Source organism: Ranitomeya imitator, chromosome 9 (genome assembly GCF_032444005.1).
Source record: "Ranitomeya imitator isolate aRanImi1 chromosome 9, aRanImi1.pri, whole genome shotgun sequence".
NCBI lineage: Eukaryota > Metazoa > Chordata > Amphibia > Anura > Dendrobatidae > Ranitomeya > Ranitomeya imitator.
Window position 1 is genome coordinate 132,011,173 of NC_091290.1, and position 19,388 is coordinate 132,030,560.

Genomic DNA, 19,388 nt, shown 5'->3' on the forward strand with positions numbered 1-19,388 from the left:
TGGTGGGAGTGGTCACCACCCAGATCAGCTGACCTAGCCACTCTGCAGTTGCAGCAGGGTTCCAGCAAGTGAAGCTGACATTAACCCCCACTGGTCCTGAAAGGAAGCAAGCTCCATTTAGATCAAAGTGGAACCAGAACTGCCACGAATCCAAAAATGGATCGTGACACCGCCTTATCCTTGCACTGGGTCAGTGGACGGTTCACCACTGTGTCCGGACGGTCCCATATCTTTATTCTCCAGTGCAGGTTTTACATGTGAGCTGCAGTTATATACTACATATTGTTATAGTAGACAATTTTCTGGACTCCAGGACAGTATAGATCTCAACCTCGTATAAATATCACATCTCAAAAAAAAATTGTTTACATTTAGATTGTTGATAATTGTTATCATTGTGCAAAGAGGAGATGATCACATCATCTGCATGACCGGCTCCAGGATTATCATAGACTACAGAGAAGAAAAATCAGAAGATTCACCATAAACCAGTTATGAGGAGGTACAAACAACGAGATACAATGTAGCTTCATTCTTCACTCAGGGTTATTGTCACTAATGGATGATGAGAACTAGATGAACATCCAGCCAGAATTAGGAGAACCCCAAGTTTCAGTGTCATCTATAATATAACGCTGGGAGCGTCACTGTCCGAAGCCTTTATAGACTGCGCAAGCGCCGGCACAGTCTAGACCCCACAGAGTGACGCTCCCAGGAGATAGCGGTATGCGTAAGCACTGAACGCACACCGCGATCTCCAACGGAGAAGCAGGGACGCGCCAGGAGGGTGAGTATAAGCTATATTCACCTGTCCCGTTCCAGTGCTGCGTGCCGCACCGTCTTCCGGGTCCTCTGCCTGTGACGTTCAGTTCAGAGGGCGCGATGACGTGCTTAATGCGCGCCGCCCTCTGAACAGTCACAGCCAGAGGACACGGAAGACGGAGCGGCACGCAGCACTGGAACGGGACAGGTGAATATAGCAAGTGTCGGGGGCCTGAGCTAGCGGCGACTCCAGCATCTGACCCCCACATCGCGCCGGTGTCCCCGCCTGCTCAGGCCCCCCAGCGACGATAGGCGAGTATGTTATTTTATATATATATATATATATATATATATATATATATATATATATATATATATATATATATATATATATATATATATATATATATATATATATATATATATATATATATATATCGCAGCAGCATATGGGGCATATAATACTATGGAGCACCTTATGGGGGCCATCAACCATAATGGAGCAGCATATGAGGCATATACTATGGAGCCTCTTATGGGGGCCATCAACAATAATGGAGCAGCATATGAGGCATATGCTATGGAGCATCTTATGGGGGCAATCAACCTTTATGGAGCAGCGTATAGGGCATATGGATGGGAGCAGCAAATTACAGAACGGTGGCGCAGGATGGGAGCAGCACATGACAGAACGGGGGTGCAGGATGGCAGCAGCACATGACAGAACGGGGGCGCAGGATGGCAGCAGCACATGACAGGATGGGGGCGCAGGATGGGAGCAGCAAATGACAGAATGGAGGCGCAGAATGGAGCAGCACATGTCAGAATTGGGGCGCAGGATGGGAGTAGCACATGACAGAACTGGGGCGTAGGAGGGGAGCGGTACATGACAGAATGGGGGCTCAAGATGGGAGCAGCGCATGACAGCATGGGGGCACAGGATGGGGCTGCACATGACAGGATGGGGATGCAAGATGGTAGCAGCACATGACAAGATTAGGGCGCAGGATGGAAGCAACACATACCAGGATGGAGACCATATACCAATATAAATGCTCGCCACCCGGGCACAGAACGGGTTCAATAGCTAGTTATTATATATCCCAAGAATCGGTGTGTAATTATTCTGTTCCATAATTGTCAGCATCATTACTCCCTATTCAAGGTATCAATGTCATTACCCTGTACCCAAAGTGTTAGTGTCATTATACTATAACCCAAGTGTCAGTCTCATTATGTACTGTTTGGAGGAGGGAGCATACACTGAAAGAACACCCTGCCTAAAGTGAAGCATGATGGCGAGCTCGGGGATGTCTACAGTCAAGCAAAGTGGGAGGTTATTGATTTCTACAGTGATGCATGGTGGCTTGGTGATGCTTATAGTGTAGCACAGTGGCAGTTGCCGGGTAATGCAGTGGCTATTGCCAGCTAGTACAGTGGCTCAGTGGTTAGCACTGGAGTGATTGGTTCAAGTCTGACCAACAATAATGAGATTCCACCTCTCAGGCACACTTCAGAAATTAAAAGCAATTAACTGATTTGATGCCTTGGGCATCTAGCTTTCTCTTTCATAATCTTGCCATTGCTGTTGTCAGTGATATTAATAACCTACCTATAAATAATCTCCTGGGCAGCATGGTGGCTCAGTGGTTAGTAATGTTGTGGAAGTCATGGGTTCAACTCGGACAGAGCACGCTGAGAGTCCACCTCTCAGGTACACTTTAAAAATTGAAGCGAGTGGCTGCAAGGGGAACTAGTTTCTCTTTTCACAACCTGCTCATAGGTGTTGGAAGTCATTTTCATGACTTAAGGTACCGTCACACATAACGATATCGTTAACGATATCGTTGCTTTTTGTGACGTAGCAACGATATCGTTAAAGAAATCGTTATGTGTGACAGCGACCAACGATCAGGCCCCTGCTGGGAGATCGTTGTTCGCTGGGGAAAGATCAGAACTTTATTTTGTCGCTGATCACCCGCTGACATCGCTGAATCGGCGTGTGTGACACCAATCCAGCGATGTCTTCACTGGTAACCAGGGTAAATATCGGGTTACTAAGCGCAGGGCCGCGCTTAGTAACCCGATATTTACCCTGGTTACCAGTGTAAATGTAAAAAAACAAACACTACATACTTACCTTCCCGGTGTCTGGTCATGTCCCCCGCCGTCAGCTTCCCGCACTGACTGAGCACCGGCCGGCCGTAAAGCACGCTGTGCAGCGGTGACGTCACCGCTGTGCTTTCCGGCCGGCGCTCAGTCAGTGAGGGAAGCTGAAGGCGGGGGACATGACCAGACATCGGGAATGTAAGTATGTAGTGTTTGTTTTTTTACATTTACAATGGTAACCAGGGTAAACATCGGGTTACTAAGCGCGGCCCTGCGCTTAGTAACCCGATGTTTGCCCTGGTTACCCGGGGACTTCGGGATCGTTGGTCGCTGGAGAGCTGTCTGAGTGACAGCTCTCCAGCGACCAAACAGCGACGCTGCAGCAATCGTCATTGTTGTTGGTATCGCTGCAGCGTCGCTTAGTGTGACGGTACCTTTAGCCAGTAAACAGCTCTTGGACAGCACGGTGGCTGGGTGGTTATGTTGGCAGTGGATTAATCTGTGTACAGTCCAGCTGTTCAACAGTGAAGATAGATTTATTCATGAACAAAGATAACGCAGCTTACAAAAGGCATTTCTTACAGCTCGGGGTCTTAGCATCTCGTCTGCCAGCTTGTAAAGTGAAAGCAGAATGTGCTCCAGCTACACACAGTGTGAACAGTGAGCAGGAACGTCCTGGTACTCTTCTTTAGACAATGTGTTATTGGCAATATAACACTATTGTTGGAGACAGAGACTTATGCACCAATAAACAGTATTACATAGTAGTTGTAATATATGCAATAATAAACATTATTCCTACAGGTTGGCATTGTAGGTTTCCATTGCTCGGGTTATTGGTTCATGTTGTCCCCATCCCCATGAACCAGATGGGATATACAGTACAGACCAAATGTTTGGACACACCTTCTCATTTAAAGATTTTTCTGTATTTTCATGACTATGAAAATTGTACATTCACACTGAAGGCATCAAAACTATGAATTAACACATGTGGAATTATATACTTAACAAAAAAGTGTGAAACAACGGAAATTATGTCTTATATTCTAGGTTCTTCAAAGTAGCCACCTTTTGCTTTGATGACTGCTTTGTACACTCTTTGCATTCTCTTGATGAACCTCAAGAGGTAGTCACCGGGAATGGTCTTCCAACAATCTTGAAGGAGTTCCCAGAGATGCTTAGCACTTGTTGGCCCTTTTGCCTTCACTCTCGGTCCAGCTCACCCCAAACCATCTTAATTGGGTCCAGGTCTGGTGACTGTGGAGGCCAGGTCATCTGGCGTAGCACCCCATCACTCTCCTTCTTGGTCAAATAGCCCTTACACAGCCTGGAGGTGTGTTTGGGGTCATTGTCCTGTTGAAAACTAAATGATGGTCCAACTAAACGCAAACCGGATGGAATAGCATGCCGCTGCAAGATGCTGTGGTAGCCATGCTGGTTCAGTATGCCTTCAATTTTGAATAAATCCCCAACAGTGTCACCAGCAAAGCACCATCACACCTCCTCCTCCATGCTTCACGGTGGGAACCAGGCATGTAGAGTCCATCCGTCCACCTTTTCTGCGTCGCACAAAGACACGGTGGTTGGAACCAAAGATCTCAAATTTGGACTCATCCGACCAAAGCACAGATTTCCACTGGTCTAATGTCCATTCCTTGTGTTCTTTAGCCCAAACAAGTCTCTCCTGCTTGTTGCCTGTCCTTAGCAGTGGTTTCCTAGCAGCTATTTTACCATGAAGGCCTGCTGCACAAAGTCTCCTCTTAACAGTTGCTGTAGAGATGTGTCTGCTGCTAGAACTCTGTGTGGCATTGACCTGGTCTCTAATCTGAGCTGCTGTTAACCTGCGATTTCTGAGGCTGGTGACTCGGATAAACTTATCCTCAGAAGCAGAGGTGACTCTTGGTCTTCCTTTCCTGGGGCGGTCCTCATGTGAGCCAGTTTCTTTGTAGCTCTTGATGGTTTTTGCAACTGCACTTGGGGACACTTTCAAAGTTTTCCCAATTTTTCGGACTGACTGACCTTCAAGTAATGATGGCCACTCGTTTTTCTTTACTTAGCTGCTTTTTTCTTGCCATAATACAAATTCTAACAGTCTATTCAGTAGGACTATCAGCTGTGTATCCACCACAACTGATGGTCCCAACACCATCAATAAGGCAAGAAATCCCACTTATTAAATCTGACAGGGCACACCTGTGAAGTTAAGTATATAATTCCACATGTGTTAATTCACAGTTTTAATGCCTTCAGTGTGAATGTACAATTTTCATAGTCATGAAAATACAGAAAAATCTTTAAATGAGAAGGTGTGTCCAAACTTTTGGTCTGTACTGTATTACTGATATTACCCTGGATGGAGGAAAGGAAGATTTTCTACAAGACCAATATTTCTAATGATACCCGTGGCCTGCTGGGGTATGTGACGGAGTCAGCAACTTTGTGCTCCATCACAACTCTTAACAGTATGGGTATCTTGAGAACACGGATTCTGTTAACAATGTAGCAGACAAGGCAGCCTGTGACCAGACAGGCCCTACTGGCATTTGCCAGATGGCCAGTCCAGCCCCGATGTACAAAGTCACTTTGTGCAGATATGATGGCGCCAGAGAATAAATTCTCCAATAAATCAGATAATCAGGACCACGTTTCTTCATTTCTGCTCTCACCTGGAAGATGATCAGGCAGAGAAGGAAGAGGAACATGTAGACAATTTTATAAACCACAAGGCGCCCAGCGAAGCTGACCATGATGAACATCCCTCCGCAGACATAGATCCAGTACTTGGCGTAGAAGCTCATCACCTGCGCCCCAAAACATTTCAGCAGGTTCCTCTCCGTGGGTTGACCTGTGAGAATAGAGACATTATGCTCCAAATTTCCGCTAAAAAAGATAGACGGAATACAAGGAAGGAAGCGGACTGCGTACGACTCACCGGATTCCGGAACGGTCACCTCCACCAGAGCAGCTGTCACCCTCCTTCGTTTAAGGAGTTGCTCAGTGACAAATTGATGGAGTAGGAGCCAGAAAGTCAAAGTAAAAAGAAGCTGCAGGGAAAAGTATGGAGGACATCATGGAATGGTGATACCTGCCTGGCTCACTCATTATACATACAATTACCACTTTTCTTAAGGCGTCAGATAACCATCTATATGTGCTCTCCACTCACAACAAATGTGGGGGTAGAGATCTCCATACACATTAGATAAAAGCCACGGAATCTGATGTTTATGGGGGTCTCCCAACTCACTGCTGTGGGATTTTCAACACCCGATCTTGTGTTTTCAGGATTGATAAACCATTGGCAGTCCACACTCTGTTAAAAACTGGAGAGCCAAGTGTTCATATTGAGAGACAGCTCATATTTGGCTGATGTGTATGTCCAGCTTAAGAAGGATTAGGCATATTGCTTTTCGACATGCCCAGTTCTTTGCTTTCACAATAGATGTCTGGAAAAGGTTTATGCTATCCTCATTCAGAACACATGAACGCTCCATCAGGTTAAGTGTGCAAGTGTATGGGGTGGGGGGGGGGGTTAAACCATGAAGGTTTTGGCCAGCTATACTTTTCTGTTAAAGCTGCGTGTGATAATAAAAGAGTCTGTACGCTGCAACAAAGGTACTGACCAAAGCTCCCAGGTTGAGGCAGGGGTAAGGAGCCCGAGCAAGTCCAAGCTGTGAAAGTCTCATGAACCCCAGCTGCTTGGGTAGCTCCTTTTCTAGGTCCATGCTCCAGACGTACTGCAAACTGCAGAGAGTCAACGCGTAGAGGAGGATGAAGGGAGAACACAACATGGCAAACTGCCGCCGGCTGCGCACCATCCAGATGAGACAGGCCCAAAGCAGCAGAACGAACGTCAGCCAGCTGTGATAAGTGATGCTCCATACCTGGAGGGGTTACAAAGAAATCACAAAATAAAAAAAGAATAAAATTACCGTACATAGCTACTTTACATGTACTGACTGAGAGGGCACTAGAGAAGAAGCTGGTCACACTCCAGAAAGCCAAGTCATATATGGTATATATGTAATTGTATATTATACAGAAAATATGCACGCCATCAGTCTGCTTGTAATTAGGCACAATGGGAATAAACAATTAATATTTGGAACAAACATTAAAAATGTGAAATAAATAATATATTAGTCAGCTGGAAGTACAAAGCAATGGAGAACTGAAGGCGACCGGTTCACGAGGTTCTAACGCCGGGGGGAGCAGTTACACTGCAGACCTTTCCAAAAAGACACCAGTCATTGCCGATGTGACAGAGCAGCCCTTGTGCAGAGCAGTCGGGGCCGCGCACACTCCGCCGCCTACACCACCAACATTCCAAGGCGCCGAGTGATGTCACACCAACGGCTGCTTCCCATTGGTCAGCAGATTGTTTGGTTTTCACCCCTCTTTGAAGTTTATACAGGGGGTTTCTCAGAGGCAATTCTACAAGTGCAAAGTCCTCCGCTGACACTAATTTTCTGGGGCTGCTGCCAAATTTTATTAAAAATAAATAAATGCCAGCGTCACATCTGCCAGCTGCTATTGTGTGGCACATTATTTAACGTCGTGCCTTTAAATCTTCCCTCCGGTGACTGGTGTCCACAGAAACAAAATGTATTTATAGCATGTTAAAGGTTAATTTACCATCCTAAAAAAAAATAAAAAAAATTAAGTGGTCTGATAAAAAAAAAAAAAAAAAAAATTATATATATATATATATATATATATATATATATATATATATATATATATATATATATATATATATATATACGGTGCCGAGAATCCACAGAACACGTAAAAACTTTACGATAAACATCAGAGGGTTTGGATTCCATTTTATATGGATGGGACTTGTCTTATAAAAGTTATTAATACATGAAATGTGGTGAGAGTGAGGAGAAGATGACGGGACATAGAAAATACGATCTATGGGGTCAAAGTAAAATAAAATTATTTTTAGGACTGATGCCGGGAGGAAAACTCTACCAGAGATCATACAGCCCAAATAATTGTTTTCTCACGTAAGCAAAAAGTTCATAGACTCACGATTTTCATATTTTAAGGGTTGTTCTGCAGGAGCGCACCGCTCCTCTGCCTCTCTGCCTCCAGGGGGCGGGGCGGCTGCTTGATTGACAGTTTGGACAAACAGCATCGTCAAGCCCAAAACTGCACACTCTCCTAGGATGCAACATTATGGAGTGTATTGTGGTGCAGGGACCCACCGGGGGGTATACCAGGATGGAGGAGACATATATACCAGGATGGAGGGGACATATATACCAGGATGGAGGAGACATATATACCAGGATGGAGGGGACATATATACCAGGAGGGAGGAGACATATACACCAGGATGGAGGAGACATATATACCAGGATAGAGGAGACATATATACCAGGATGGAGGGGACATATATACCAGGATGGAGGGGACATATATACCAGGATGGAGGAGACATATATACCAGGATGGAGGGGGACATATATACCAGGATGGAGGGGGACATATATACCAGGATGGAGGGGGACATATATACCAGGATGGAGGGGACATATATACCAGGATGGAGGGGACATATATACCAGGATGGAGGGGACATATATACCAGGATGGAGGAGACATATATACCAGGATGGAGGAGACATATACCAGGATGGAGGGGACATATATACCAGGATGTGGGGGGACATATATACCAGGAAGGAGGAGACATATATACCAGGATGGAGGGGACATATATACCAGGATGGAGGACATATATACCAGGATGTGGGGGGACATATATACCAGGATGGAGGGGACATATATACCAGGATGGAGGGGACATATATACCAGGATGGAGGGGACATATATACCAGGATGGAGGGGACATATATACCAGGATGGAGGAGACATATATACCAGGATGGAGGGGACATATATACCAGGATGGAGGGGACATATATACCAGGATGTGGGGGGACATATATACCAGGATGGAGGGGACATATATACCAGGATGGAGGGGACATATATACCAGGATGGAGGAGACATATATACCAGGATGGAGGAGACATATATACCAGGATGGAGGGGACATATATACCAGGATGGAGGGGACATATATACCAGGATGTGGGGGGACATATATACCAGGATGGAGGAGACATATATACCAGGATGGAGGAGACATATATACCAGGATGGAGGGGACATATATACCAGGATGGAGGGGACATATATACCAGGATAGAGGGGACATATATACCAGGAAGGAGGGGACATATATACCTGGATGGAGGGGACATATATACCAGGATAGAGGGGACATATATACCAGGAAGGAGGGGACATATATACCTGGATGGAGGGGACATATATACCAGGATGGAGGGGACATATATACCAGGATGGAGGGGACATATATACCAGGATGGAGGAGACATATATACCAGGATGGAGGGGACATATATACCTGGATGGAGGGGACATATATACCTGGATGGAGGGGACATATATACCAGGATGGAGGAGACATATATACCAGGATGCAGGGGACATATATATATATATATATATATATATATATTAGGATGGGCCCAGGAAGGAGCCAAAGATTGGGGACATTACTACCTAATGGGGTAGAGGGGACAAGTTGGATGTTCTGATCGGACTTAGAATTCCGCTTCATACCGTTCCTCCGATAATCCTCCTGGAAATGTATGGGCCCTTGTAGCATTCTATTAAAAACCATGATACATGATACAGCAGCTCCGTCATGGTAAGGACTTTTTGCAGAAAAAAAGATTTAAAACCTAATTAATGAAATGTACATAAATCAGCAGAAAAAAAGTTCCTTCACCAAATTGTGGAATAGCTCAGAGAAGAGAGATGAAGATGCCTCACGGGGCAGAATATAATGAACTTTACATGGCAACGCTTGTTTGCCCAGAAGCAGGTATCAACAAAGCATCAGCCGCTGTGCCAGGTGCCAGCTCCAGGAAGCCAAAGAATATTCCTCTCCCAACATTACACTATAATTTCCATTACCACGCCATGTCAAGAGCTCTTCTGCTCTTTCTTCGCAGCCCTGGCACCCCATGGCTACTGCCTGTGAAATTTGGCATCACTCTATAAGAAATACCTAGAAGTGAAATGCTTCTGAGACACTAAAGTCGTAAAGCCGCTCCTTGTCTTTTCCGAAAAAAAAAAACTCTAATCCAGCACCACATTCTCTTATGTACTTAAGACTATGTAGATTTTTTTTTACTCCATTTTAAAGTTTACATTATTTATGTTATTTTTTTTTTTACATGAAGTAATGGTATGGCTGTATAGGCGCTTGGCAGCCAATAAAAATGATATCTTACTTGTAGAAATCCGATGTGCCAGTCTTCAGAAATCTAATATAAAAGCTTTATGCAAATTGGTGTAAAGGAGTGCCCCTCCTAGACAGCTTCATCCACACCCCCAGAGCACTTCCAGCCTGATCTGCATAAAACTTCTAGGCCGAGTTTCTCATGACTGGCACATCGGATCTCTACTAAAAAGGTATCATTTTTAATAGGAGATGCACACCTATGCAGCTATACCACTACTTCCATATGTAAAAACATGCCGACATGTACCCTTTAAGGGGACTGATGTATGCAAATGTGTATGAGAAGGGGACATCTAATATATAAAGCTGAATGTGTGTGTGTATGTGTGTGTGTATGTCCGGGATTGGCATCTGAACCGTCGTAGCTACAGCCACAAAATTTTGCACAGTCACACGTCTGGACCCCGAGAGCGTCATAGGCTATGTTGTGAGGTGAAATTTTAACCCCGCGCTTTCCAATTCACCAAATAATTTTGCCCCTATCTACATAATGGGGAAAAAGTGAAAGGAAAAGTGTTGGAGGCAAATTGACAGCTGCCAGATGTGAACAAGGGGGACTTAAAGAACTTAAAGAATGAGAGCGATGGTGCCAAAGAGTATATACCGTACAGTTGCTAAGGTGGGGCCCCGACATGGGATACTCACCACACACAGGGATTAGAACACACACACAAAATGCGCCACACACTACCACATGCTTGAACACATATACCACCCTCAGCACACATTTCACCACACATACACCAACCTCGCCACATAAAAGTCGAAACACAAAAGTCGCCGCTCAAAACTCGCCACGCGCAAAACTCGCCACATGCAAAACTAGGCTCACGCAAAACTTGCACCCGCGGAAAAATTGCCACATGCACAAAAGTTGCAACACATGCAAAAGTTGCCTCAAACAAAACTTGCACATACTCAAAAGGCACAACACATAAAACTCGCCATGCGCAAAACTCGCTATGCACAAAACTTGCTGCACACAACTTGCTACACTAACCTGTCACATGCAACTCGACACACAAAAAGTTGCTACACGCATGTCGCCACACGCAACTCAACACACACAACTTGACAAACGAAACTCGCCCTAAAACACACACAAGTCTGGTATTATCCTTCAAAAATAAAAATCTGATTAATAAGCAGACAAACTACAAGAGCAACAAATGTACCATATAGGAAATACGGCAGCTGTCAGTCACATGACCTGTCTATTATGTGTATGTGTGAGCTAATATATACTGCCAGGGGGAGGGCTTCCTGTTGGCTGGGGATTTATCAGGCTGCCAATTTAGCTTACAAATACTGATGTAAAAATACTGAGGAAATAACGTGTGAACGAGGTCTAATACAGGAGGAGATGACATACAGATATATACTATGTACAGTGGAGATAAAACACAGGTATATACTATATACAGGAGAGATAACACACAGGTATATACTATATAGAGGAGGAGATGACATACAGGTACATACTATATACAGGAGGAGATGACATACAGGTATATACTATATACAAGAGGAGATGACACAGGTATATACTATATACAGGAGCAGATGACCTACAGGTATATACTATATACAGGAGGAGATGACATACAGGTATATACTATATACAGGGGAGACAACACACAGAAGGTATATACTATATACAGGGGAGACAACACACAGCAGGTATATACTATATACAGGGGAGATGACATACAGGTATATACTATATACAGGAGATGACATACAGGTGTATACTATATATAAGGGAGATGACAAACATGTATATACTGAGGTGAAAATGAGAGGTGTGAGGTGAAAATGAAAAGGTGTGAGTGCAAAATGAGAGGGCTGAGGGAAAATAGTGGAGTGATCGGAAAATGACAGATGTGAGGTCGAAATGACAAGTGTTAGGGGGAATGAGAGGTGTGAGGGAGAAAATGAGAGATGTGAGGGGGAAAATGAAAGATGTGATGGGGAAAATGAAAGATGTGATGGGGAAAATGAGAGGCGTGATGGGAAAATAAGAGAAGTGAGGTGCTATAACTAACCACAGATATTTACTATGCCCAGGCAACGCCGGGCTCTTCAGCTAGTTAATAATAAAACAAGCTCATGAGCAACATAGTGATTGTAAAAAGTGTACCCAATGGGGGAAAGAAGCTAAACTGGTGCCGACATCCCAAATTTTGCCCCATGATACTGGATAATATTAACACCTTCAATTACCTGAGAACAAATTTTAAATGAAAATTATATTTTTGTACCCGGAAGGGCAATTTGGTCACATGACTAGCTGTATGAGATGTCATAGGTCTGCTGTATACATGTGGCAAAAGCCCTTTTTACAGTGGGGGAAGCAGCCCTGCTGGCCCGTAAACTGTACGCAGCCCCATGTGTGCGGTTTATGGAGCAAGAGTTACACCATAAAGGTATTTGCAGCAATTCTTTCCCTGCTCCAATAAATCCCTTCTGAATTTCTCATGTGTCTTAAAATTACCAAAGCCTCCAGGTATAAAAACAAAACAATTTCATGCATTTTCCCGGATTACAAAAGCGGCAAGATATTTTTAAAAATTATTATAAGTGAGGTTATGAGATAAAAGAGAAATTCCATTAGTTCAAGCATTAGTAGAGCAGCTTTGGGTGTAGAGGATTAAAGGGACACGGTCACCTGAATTTGGAGGGAACAATCTTCAGCCATGGAGGCGGGGTTTTTAGGTGTTTGATTCACCCTTTCCTTACCCGCTGGCTGCATGCTGGCTGCAATATTGGATTGAAGTTCATTCTCGGTCTTCCATAGTACACGCCTGCGCAATGCAAGATTATCTTGTGCAGGCATGTACTACGGAGGACAGAGAATGAACTTCAATCCAATATTGCAGACAGCATGCAGCCAGCGGGTAAGGAAAGGGTGAATCAAACACCCAAAAACCCCGCCTCCATGGCTGAAGATTGTTCCCTCCAAATTCAGGTGACAGTGTCCCTTTAAGCCAAAATTGTCAAAAAAGTGAGAAAACCTTTGATATGTTATGGTAATGTGTCAATAGTTTTAATCAACGGAGTCCTGGAGTTGGAACTCCGATCAATTGCTAAATAAGAAGGATCGGGAATGCCCAGCTGTACCCCTCTGTTTCTTTTCGTCTCTGCCAAGTAATCCTCGGAGAACTAAGTGTAAAGATTCATAGATTTTCTGTGAATTATGTACATCACTTACTCCGCTTTCCAAGAAGATCCAATCGAAGCTGAGGCACCATAGCGCTCAGCCCCCGATCCAAGAGATCACAACTTCTGCTTATGACCCGTCAGACAATTATGAAAATTACTGGTATGGCTTAAAGGTTTACATTGGGAAAACCCGGTGACGGGTGCTTGTCCAGGATTACAAAGGGGTACGTATATTTTTCTTCAAGAAACAGCATCTGTCCTGTCCATGTGTCAGGTAAATGGGGCTCAACTGCAATTGAGAGTACACAGACCATGTACTCTATAAGGCAAAAAAACCTGACTTTCAGCTCTACACTCCCTTTTCTCAGTATTAGAGTTAGCAGGACAGAAGGGTAAGGATTTGCACTCCCAAAAGTTATCTATTGTGTTAGTAAAGGCAGAGAAACAGGCTACCGGTTACGAGCTGTGCTGATATAGGAGCTAATGGAGACAGCAGCACCTGGATAAACACAGATCTCACATCCAGCCTATATTACTGGGAGAGACACAGACCTCACATCCAGCCTATATTATTGGGAGAGACACACAGACTTTACATCCAGCCTATATTACTGGGAGACACACAGACGTCACATCCAGCCTATATTACTGGGAGACACACAGAGCTCACATCCAGCCTATATTACTGGGAGAGATACACAGACCTCACATCCAGCCTATATTACTGGGAGAGACACACAGATCTCACATCCAGCCTATATTACAGGGAGAGACACAGACCTCACATCCAGCCTATACTACTGGTAGAGACACACAGACCTCACATCCAGCCTATATTACTGGGAGAGACACAGACCTCACATCCAGCCTATACTACTGGTAGAGACACACAGACCTCACATCCAGCCTATATTACTGGGAGAGACACAGACCTCACATCCAGCCTATATTACTGGTAGAGACACACAGATCTCACATCCAGCCTATATTACTGGTAGAGACACAGAGACCTCACATCCAGCCTATATTACAGGGAGAGACACACAGACCTCACATCCAGCCTATATTACTGGGAGAGACACACATCTCACATCCAGCCTATATTACTGGTAGAGACACAGAGACCTCACATCCAGCCTATATTACTGGGAGAGAAACACATCTCACATCCAGCCTATATAACTGGGAGAGACACACAGACCTCACATCCAGCCTATATTACAGGGAGAGACACACAGACCTCACATCCAGCCTATATTACTGGGAGAGACACACTGATCTCACATTCAGCCTATATTACTGGTAGAGACACTCTCCCATAAGCTAAACATCAGAAACTTGAATCAATGTGCAAATCAGGGGTCTTAAAAATGAATGATGGATGGAATGAAGATTGCAGACTGAAATTGTATTAACTAAAGCTAACCACTAACAAGTAAAAGTCATTTTCCCACAGCTTTTATTATTTGCGCACTTACAGAATGATTGATAGTAGTGACTGAGCTATATGAATCTTCTATAACCATCACTTACCATCATGGCAATCAACGCACATATATAGCTCTGGTTGAGGATGACGTTCCCCAGAAAAAGAAGCGGTGACTGCTCTTTGGAGGCATCTGGTTTACGATCGGCTTAAAGTGAGAGGGAAAAAAAAATACAATACATCAAACTGGTTTCCTCTTTCTTATAGATCATTATATTCATTCATAAGTATATGACATGCCGACATAGAAGATACAATGTAAAGATGATGACAAAATTATACAAGTAAACTATTAACAATTAGAAAAGTAAATGAAGAAAAGAGAAATCTAAATCTCATAAATATTTAATGTGACCGCCCTTTGCTTTTTTAACAGCATCAAAGAATCAATTCTTACACAAAGTCAGGTATAATGTGAGACTGCCGTCAGGTGTATGATCAACTAAATATGTGATAATGATCATCATTTCCGGATGTAGGTTGAAGGTCATGGAAACAGATGTGTAACAGGTTCAAAACTGGGTGAGGAACAGCCAAACTCTACTCCAAAAGGTGAGAAAGGTTGTGGAAGACAGTTTTATGTCACAGGTTATAGACGATTGCAGGACTGAGTACAGCAACAACATACAAGGTAGTTATACTGCATCAGCAAGGTGTCTCCCAGGCAAAGATTTTTAAAGCTGACTGCGATTTCAAGATGTGTTGTTCAAGGTCTTTTGAAGGAGCACCAAGAAATTGGCAAAGTTGAGTATCGTAAACACAGTAGTTTGCCATGGAAACTTCGTGTACAAGATGAAACACACATCATGATTACTTCCATTTGAAATCTGAAGCTGTCCAGCAGTGCCATCAGTTCAGAACTGGCAGCAACCAGTGGGACACAACTTATCTACTGTTTGGAGAAGTCTGGTTTTCAGATAATCATATCAAAGATTAAGAGTCAGCTAGACTCGAAATGCTTTGCTGGATTGAAAAAAAAAAAAGCTGTCTCTCAACAAGCCTACATCCAAACATCTTGGAGAACTAACCACAGATCTTCAGCGGAATAAAGGTACCGTCACACTAAGCGACGCTACAGCGATACCGACAACGATGTCGATCGCTGCAGCGTCGCTGTTTGGTCGCTGGAGAGCTGTCACACAGACAGCTCTCCAGCGACCAACGATGCCGGTCCCCTGGTAACCAGGGTAAACATCGGGTTACTAAGCGCAGGGCCGCGCTTAGTAACCCGATTTTTACCCTGGTTACCGTTGTAAATGTAAAAAAAAAAAACACTACATACTTACATTCCGGTGTCTGGTCATGTCCCTCGCCTTCAGCTTCCCGCACTGACTGAGCGCCGGCCGTAAAGTACAGCGGTGACGTCACCGCTGCACAGCGTGCTTTACGGCTGGCCGGGCTCACCAGTCAGTGCGGGAAGCTGACGGCAAGGGACCTGACCAGACACCGGGAATGTAAGTATGTAGTGTTTGTTTTTTCACATTTACAACGGTAACCAGGGTAAACATCGGGTTACCAAGCGCAGCCCTGCGCTTAGTAACCCGATATTTACCCTGGTTACCAGTGAAGCGGGTGATCCAGAGACAAAATAAAGTGCTGGACTTTCCCCAGCGACCAACGATCTCCCAGCAGGGGCCTGATCATTGGTCGCTGTCACAACGATTTCGTTAACGATATCGTTGCTACGTCACAAAAAGCAACGATATCGTTAACGATATAGTTATGTGTGACGGTACCTTAACCTGCTTACCGAATTCCTTCAAGACCTGGACAAGTGTACCTAGAAGAATCGATGCGGCTTTGAAGGCAAAGGGAGTTCACACCGAATATTGATGGGATTTCTATTTTTTCTTTATTCATCCATTCTACATGGTGGAAATTCTGCAGCACTTTACATCACCAGAAACATCTAACTAAAGGCGTCCTTTGTAGGGAAGGAAAACTCATATTAATCATGTACTAGATGTTTCTTCCATATAAAACAAGATTTGCCGCCAGCTCTGCCAGCTGAAGCGTGACAAATGCTCGCTGCTTCAGAAATGCACTGGCAGTCGCAGCAATGTGCAGAGAGTTAGAAAGTGGAAAATGCCATTAAGAAACAGACTGCGAGGAAACAACGGCCATAGGAAGATTCGCTCAGTAATAAAACCTGTAAATCTAGGACAACAGGAGGTCAAAAAGGGGTCCTGAACCACGAAAGCCCCCACGACTGACACATCTCCCCATAGACACAACACGACAGCAACAATGGCCACCAACACCAGGGCTGAAAGAGAATTATGATCATATTTTGGGGTAGATGCAGCTTAAAAACGACTTAGAGGGGTATTCCCATCTCCAAGATGCTATCCCGTTATATAATAATAGGTGTAATAATATTAACAAATACCTCCAATTAGAAATGTAGTATAGTTCTTCTGATTCGCTATGTTGCTTACCCCATGTGCAGGGCTAAGGGATCCATGGTTACAGCCATTAGCTGTCACTATATGAGTGGCTGTAACTATGGATACCTTAGCTACAGCATGGGGATAGCGACATCGCTAATCAGAAGAACTATAAATCATTTCTAATTGCAGGTATTTCCTAATATTATTACACCTACAACATAATGAGATAGAAAGACCCCTTGAATTTTTCAATTGTTGATGTACATGAGATAAGAATCAGGTACATGCAGGGAAGAAGAAAAAACTACAAAGCAAAACTTTTGTTTGCAGATCTTTGTGTAATATTTGCTGTGAACACAATTCCACATATCCTCATTGGACCAATATAAAACTTGCTAAACCAGTCGGACTAGGATACCAGAGCGGACCGTAATGGCACAATGTGAACGACGACAAGTATAGGTGTCATTGTGAAGCCCAAGGTCAGACCACCATTTCTGGGACCTGGTGATTACATAGTAGGCAAACCTGCGCATTACAAGCATCCTAAATAACAGGTAGTACGTGCCCTATAATCTGCGACTTCTCATGGCATCAATGTCCAGGGAGCGACTGCCCTAAAAACCTTTGCCGGATTTTCAATAAACCTGACTTGATTATTAATTGTAGGTGCCTATTCACCTCCCTTTAGGTGCCTTGTAGGCCCATCCTGGTGCATTCTGTCTCAAATTTGCTCAGTGCTTCTCCCCTAGATTTCTCATGACTGGCACATCCATGCTCTACAGAAAAGGTGTCATTTTTCTTAGGGTACAAGAACCTATCAATCTCACATAACACCGTGCGGACAGATTCTCCGTGATCCGTAGGGTTTAGCAGTAAAGAATCCGTACCTGGGTTGTGTCTGGACTCGGGCTGGATGACGTGAACTGTGCAGTCCTGCGGATCGATCTCTGCGGCTTCGCTCGTCTGCGGCGGTAACATGGGCTGATGAAAGTAAACGAACCATTTTAAATTATTTTTGGGGTCTGCTTATTCATTCAACTTCGTTCTCCGGGTGCAAAATCTCATTGGCATCAAAATATTTTATTTGCATGTATAATTTTTTAGGCCACGTCTCACCTTTGTCTCCTCGCCCACACTGTATCTTTCCTTTCTCCACGACTCCACTTCTGCCATTTCCAGGTCCTCTTGTGCAGATTTCTGGGGGTCCGCGGCCTTCGTCTCCACTCCATCCCCCTTCTGATGGATTACAAGGCATTGTCAATAATAGGTCACTTTTATACTAGGCAGATTTGGTGCAGATTTTCCAATCCCGTGGCTCATCCGTGACCGTATACATCAACACAATATTAATACAATCTTTGTTCCCTACCCTTTCGGTGCTGGGGGTCTTCAGCTTCAGTACAGAGATCACTGCATAGTACAGAAGAAGCAGTATCCCAGGATTGACATAAACCGGCCAGTCATGATTCTGGTTGAGGAGGAGTTCATCGACACTGCCCGTGCAATTGGTGTGGATAATTATGTCTTTTAGACCAAAAAGCCTGCAATGAAACACATGAAACAACACATCAGTAGTGCAACATACAAAAAATACCTCGCCATAGTATAAAAAAAACAAACCATAACAAATTTCCATAAATATTCATGCAAGTGAGAGACGCATTGATGGTACGAGTTGCATGAACCCGCCAGGTTGCGTCTCCCTTGCTCCGAGGCTCCATAGACTGCATCCATCCCATCCTGGAAGGTCAGCGACATCTCGGTCCTTGGCACTAAGTATATGGCTTTTATCTGGAGGAGTGACTATCTCTGAGCCCAGAGCCTCCGGATCTACCCATAAAATAAATCTTGCGCTGTATCTTCATCCGTTGGCACACTCGCCCGCACTATTCCGTGCAAAGTTTACAATTTGGCAGCCAACGAGACGAACCCCCGGGAGAGAGCACTAAAGACGTCAACTCCGAACCCAAACGTTTCGCTTGCCATGTCACTTTCCTGGCATCCTAAAAAAGATATCCAATAAGTAACGTACCAGATCTTATCATGTCAGATACAAGCAGCTACTGAGAGTTCCCGTGTCTCCATCAGTCGGATTATGCATCGGCTTCAGCGTTACG

General features: G+C 44.2%; 1 protein-coding gene across 3 annotated transcripts in view; it reads right to left on the minus strand.

Annotated features, from left to right (window-relative positions):
• Positions 1–19,388, minus strand: part of PIEZO1 (piezo type mechanosensitive ion channel component 1 (Er blood group)) — a 167,996-nt gene that overhangs the window by 46,760 nt on the left and 101,848 nt on the right. For all 3 annotated transcript variants that reach the window (XM_069738930.1, XM_069738931.1, XM_069738932.1), the window contains exons 8-14: positions 18,641–18,812; positions 18,388–18,507; positions 18,159–18,252; positions 14,926–15,026; positions 6,498–6,758; positions 5,807–5,918; positions 5,541–5,719 (exon numbers count right to left, since the gene is read on the minus strand). In XM_069738930.1, coding sequence (XP_069595031.1) covers positions 5,541–5,719; positions 5,807–5,918; positions 6,498–6,758; positions 14,926–15,026; positions 18,159–18,252; positions 18,388–18,507; positions 18,641–18,812 — 1,039 coding nt within the window. The remainder of the gene's footprint in view (positions 1–5,540; positions 5,720–5,806; positions 5,919–6,497; positions 6,759–14,925; positions 15,027–18,158; positions 18,253–18,387; positions 18,508–18,640; positions 18,813–19,388) is intronic.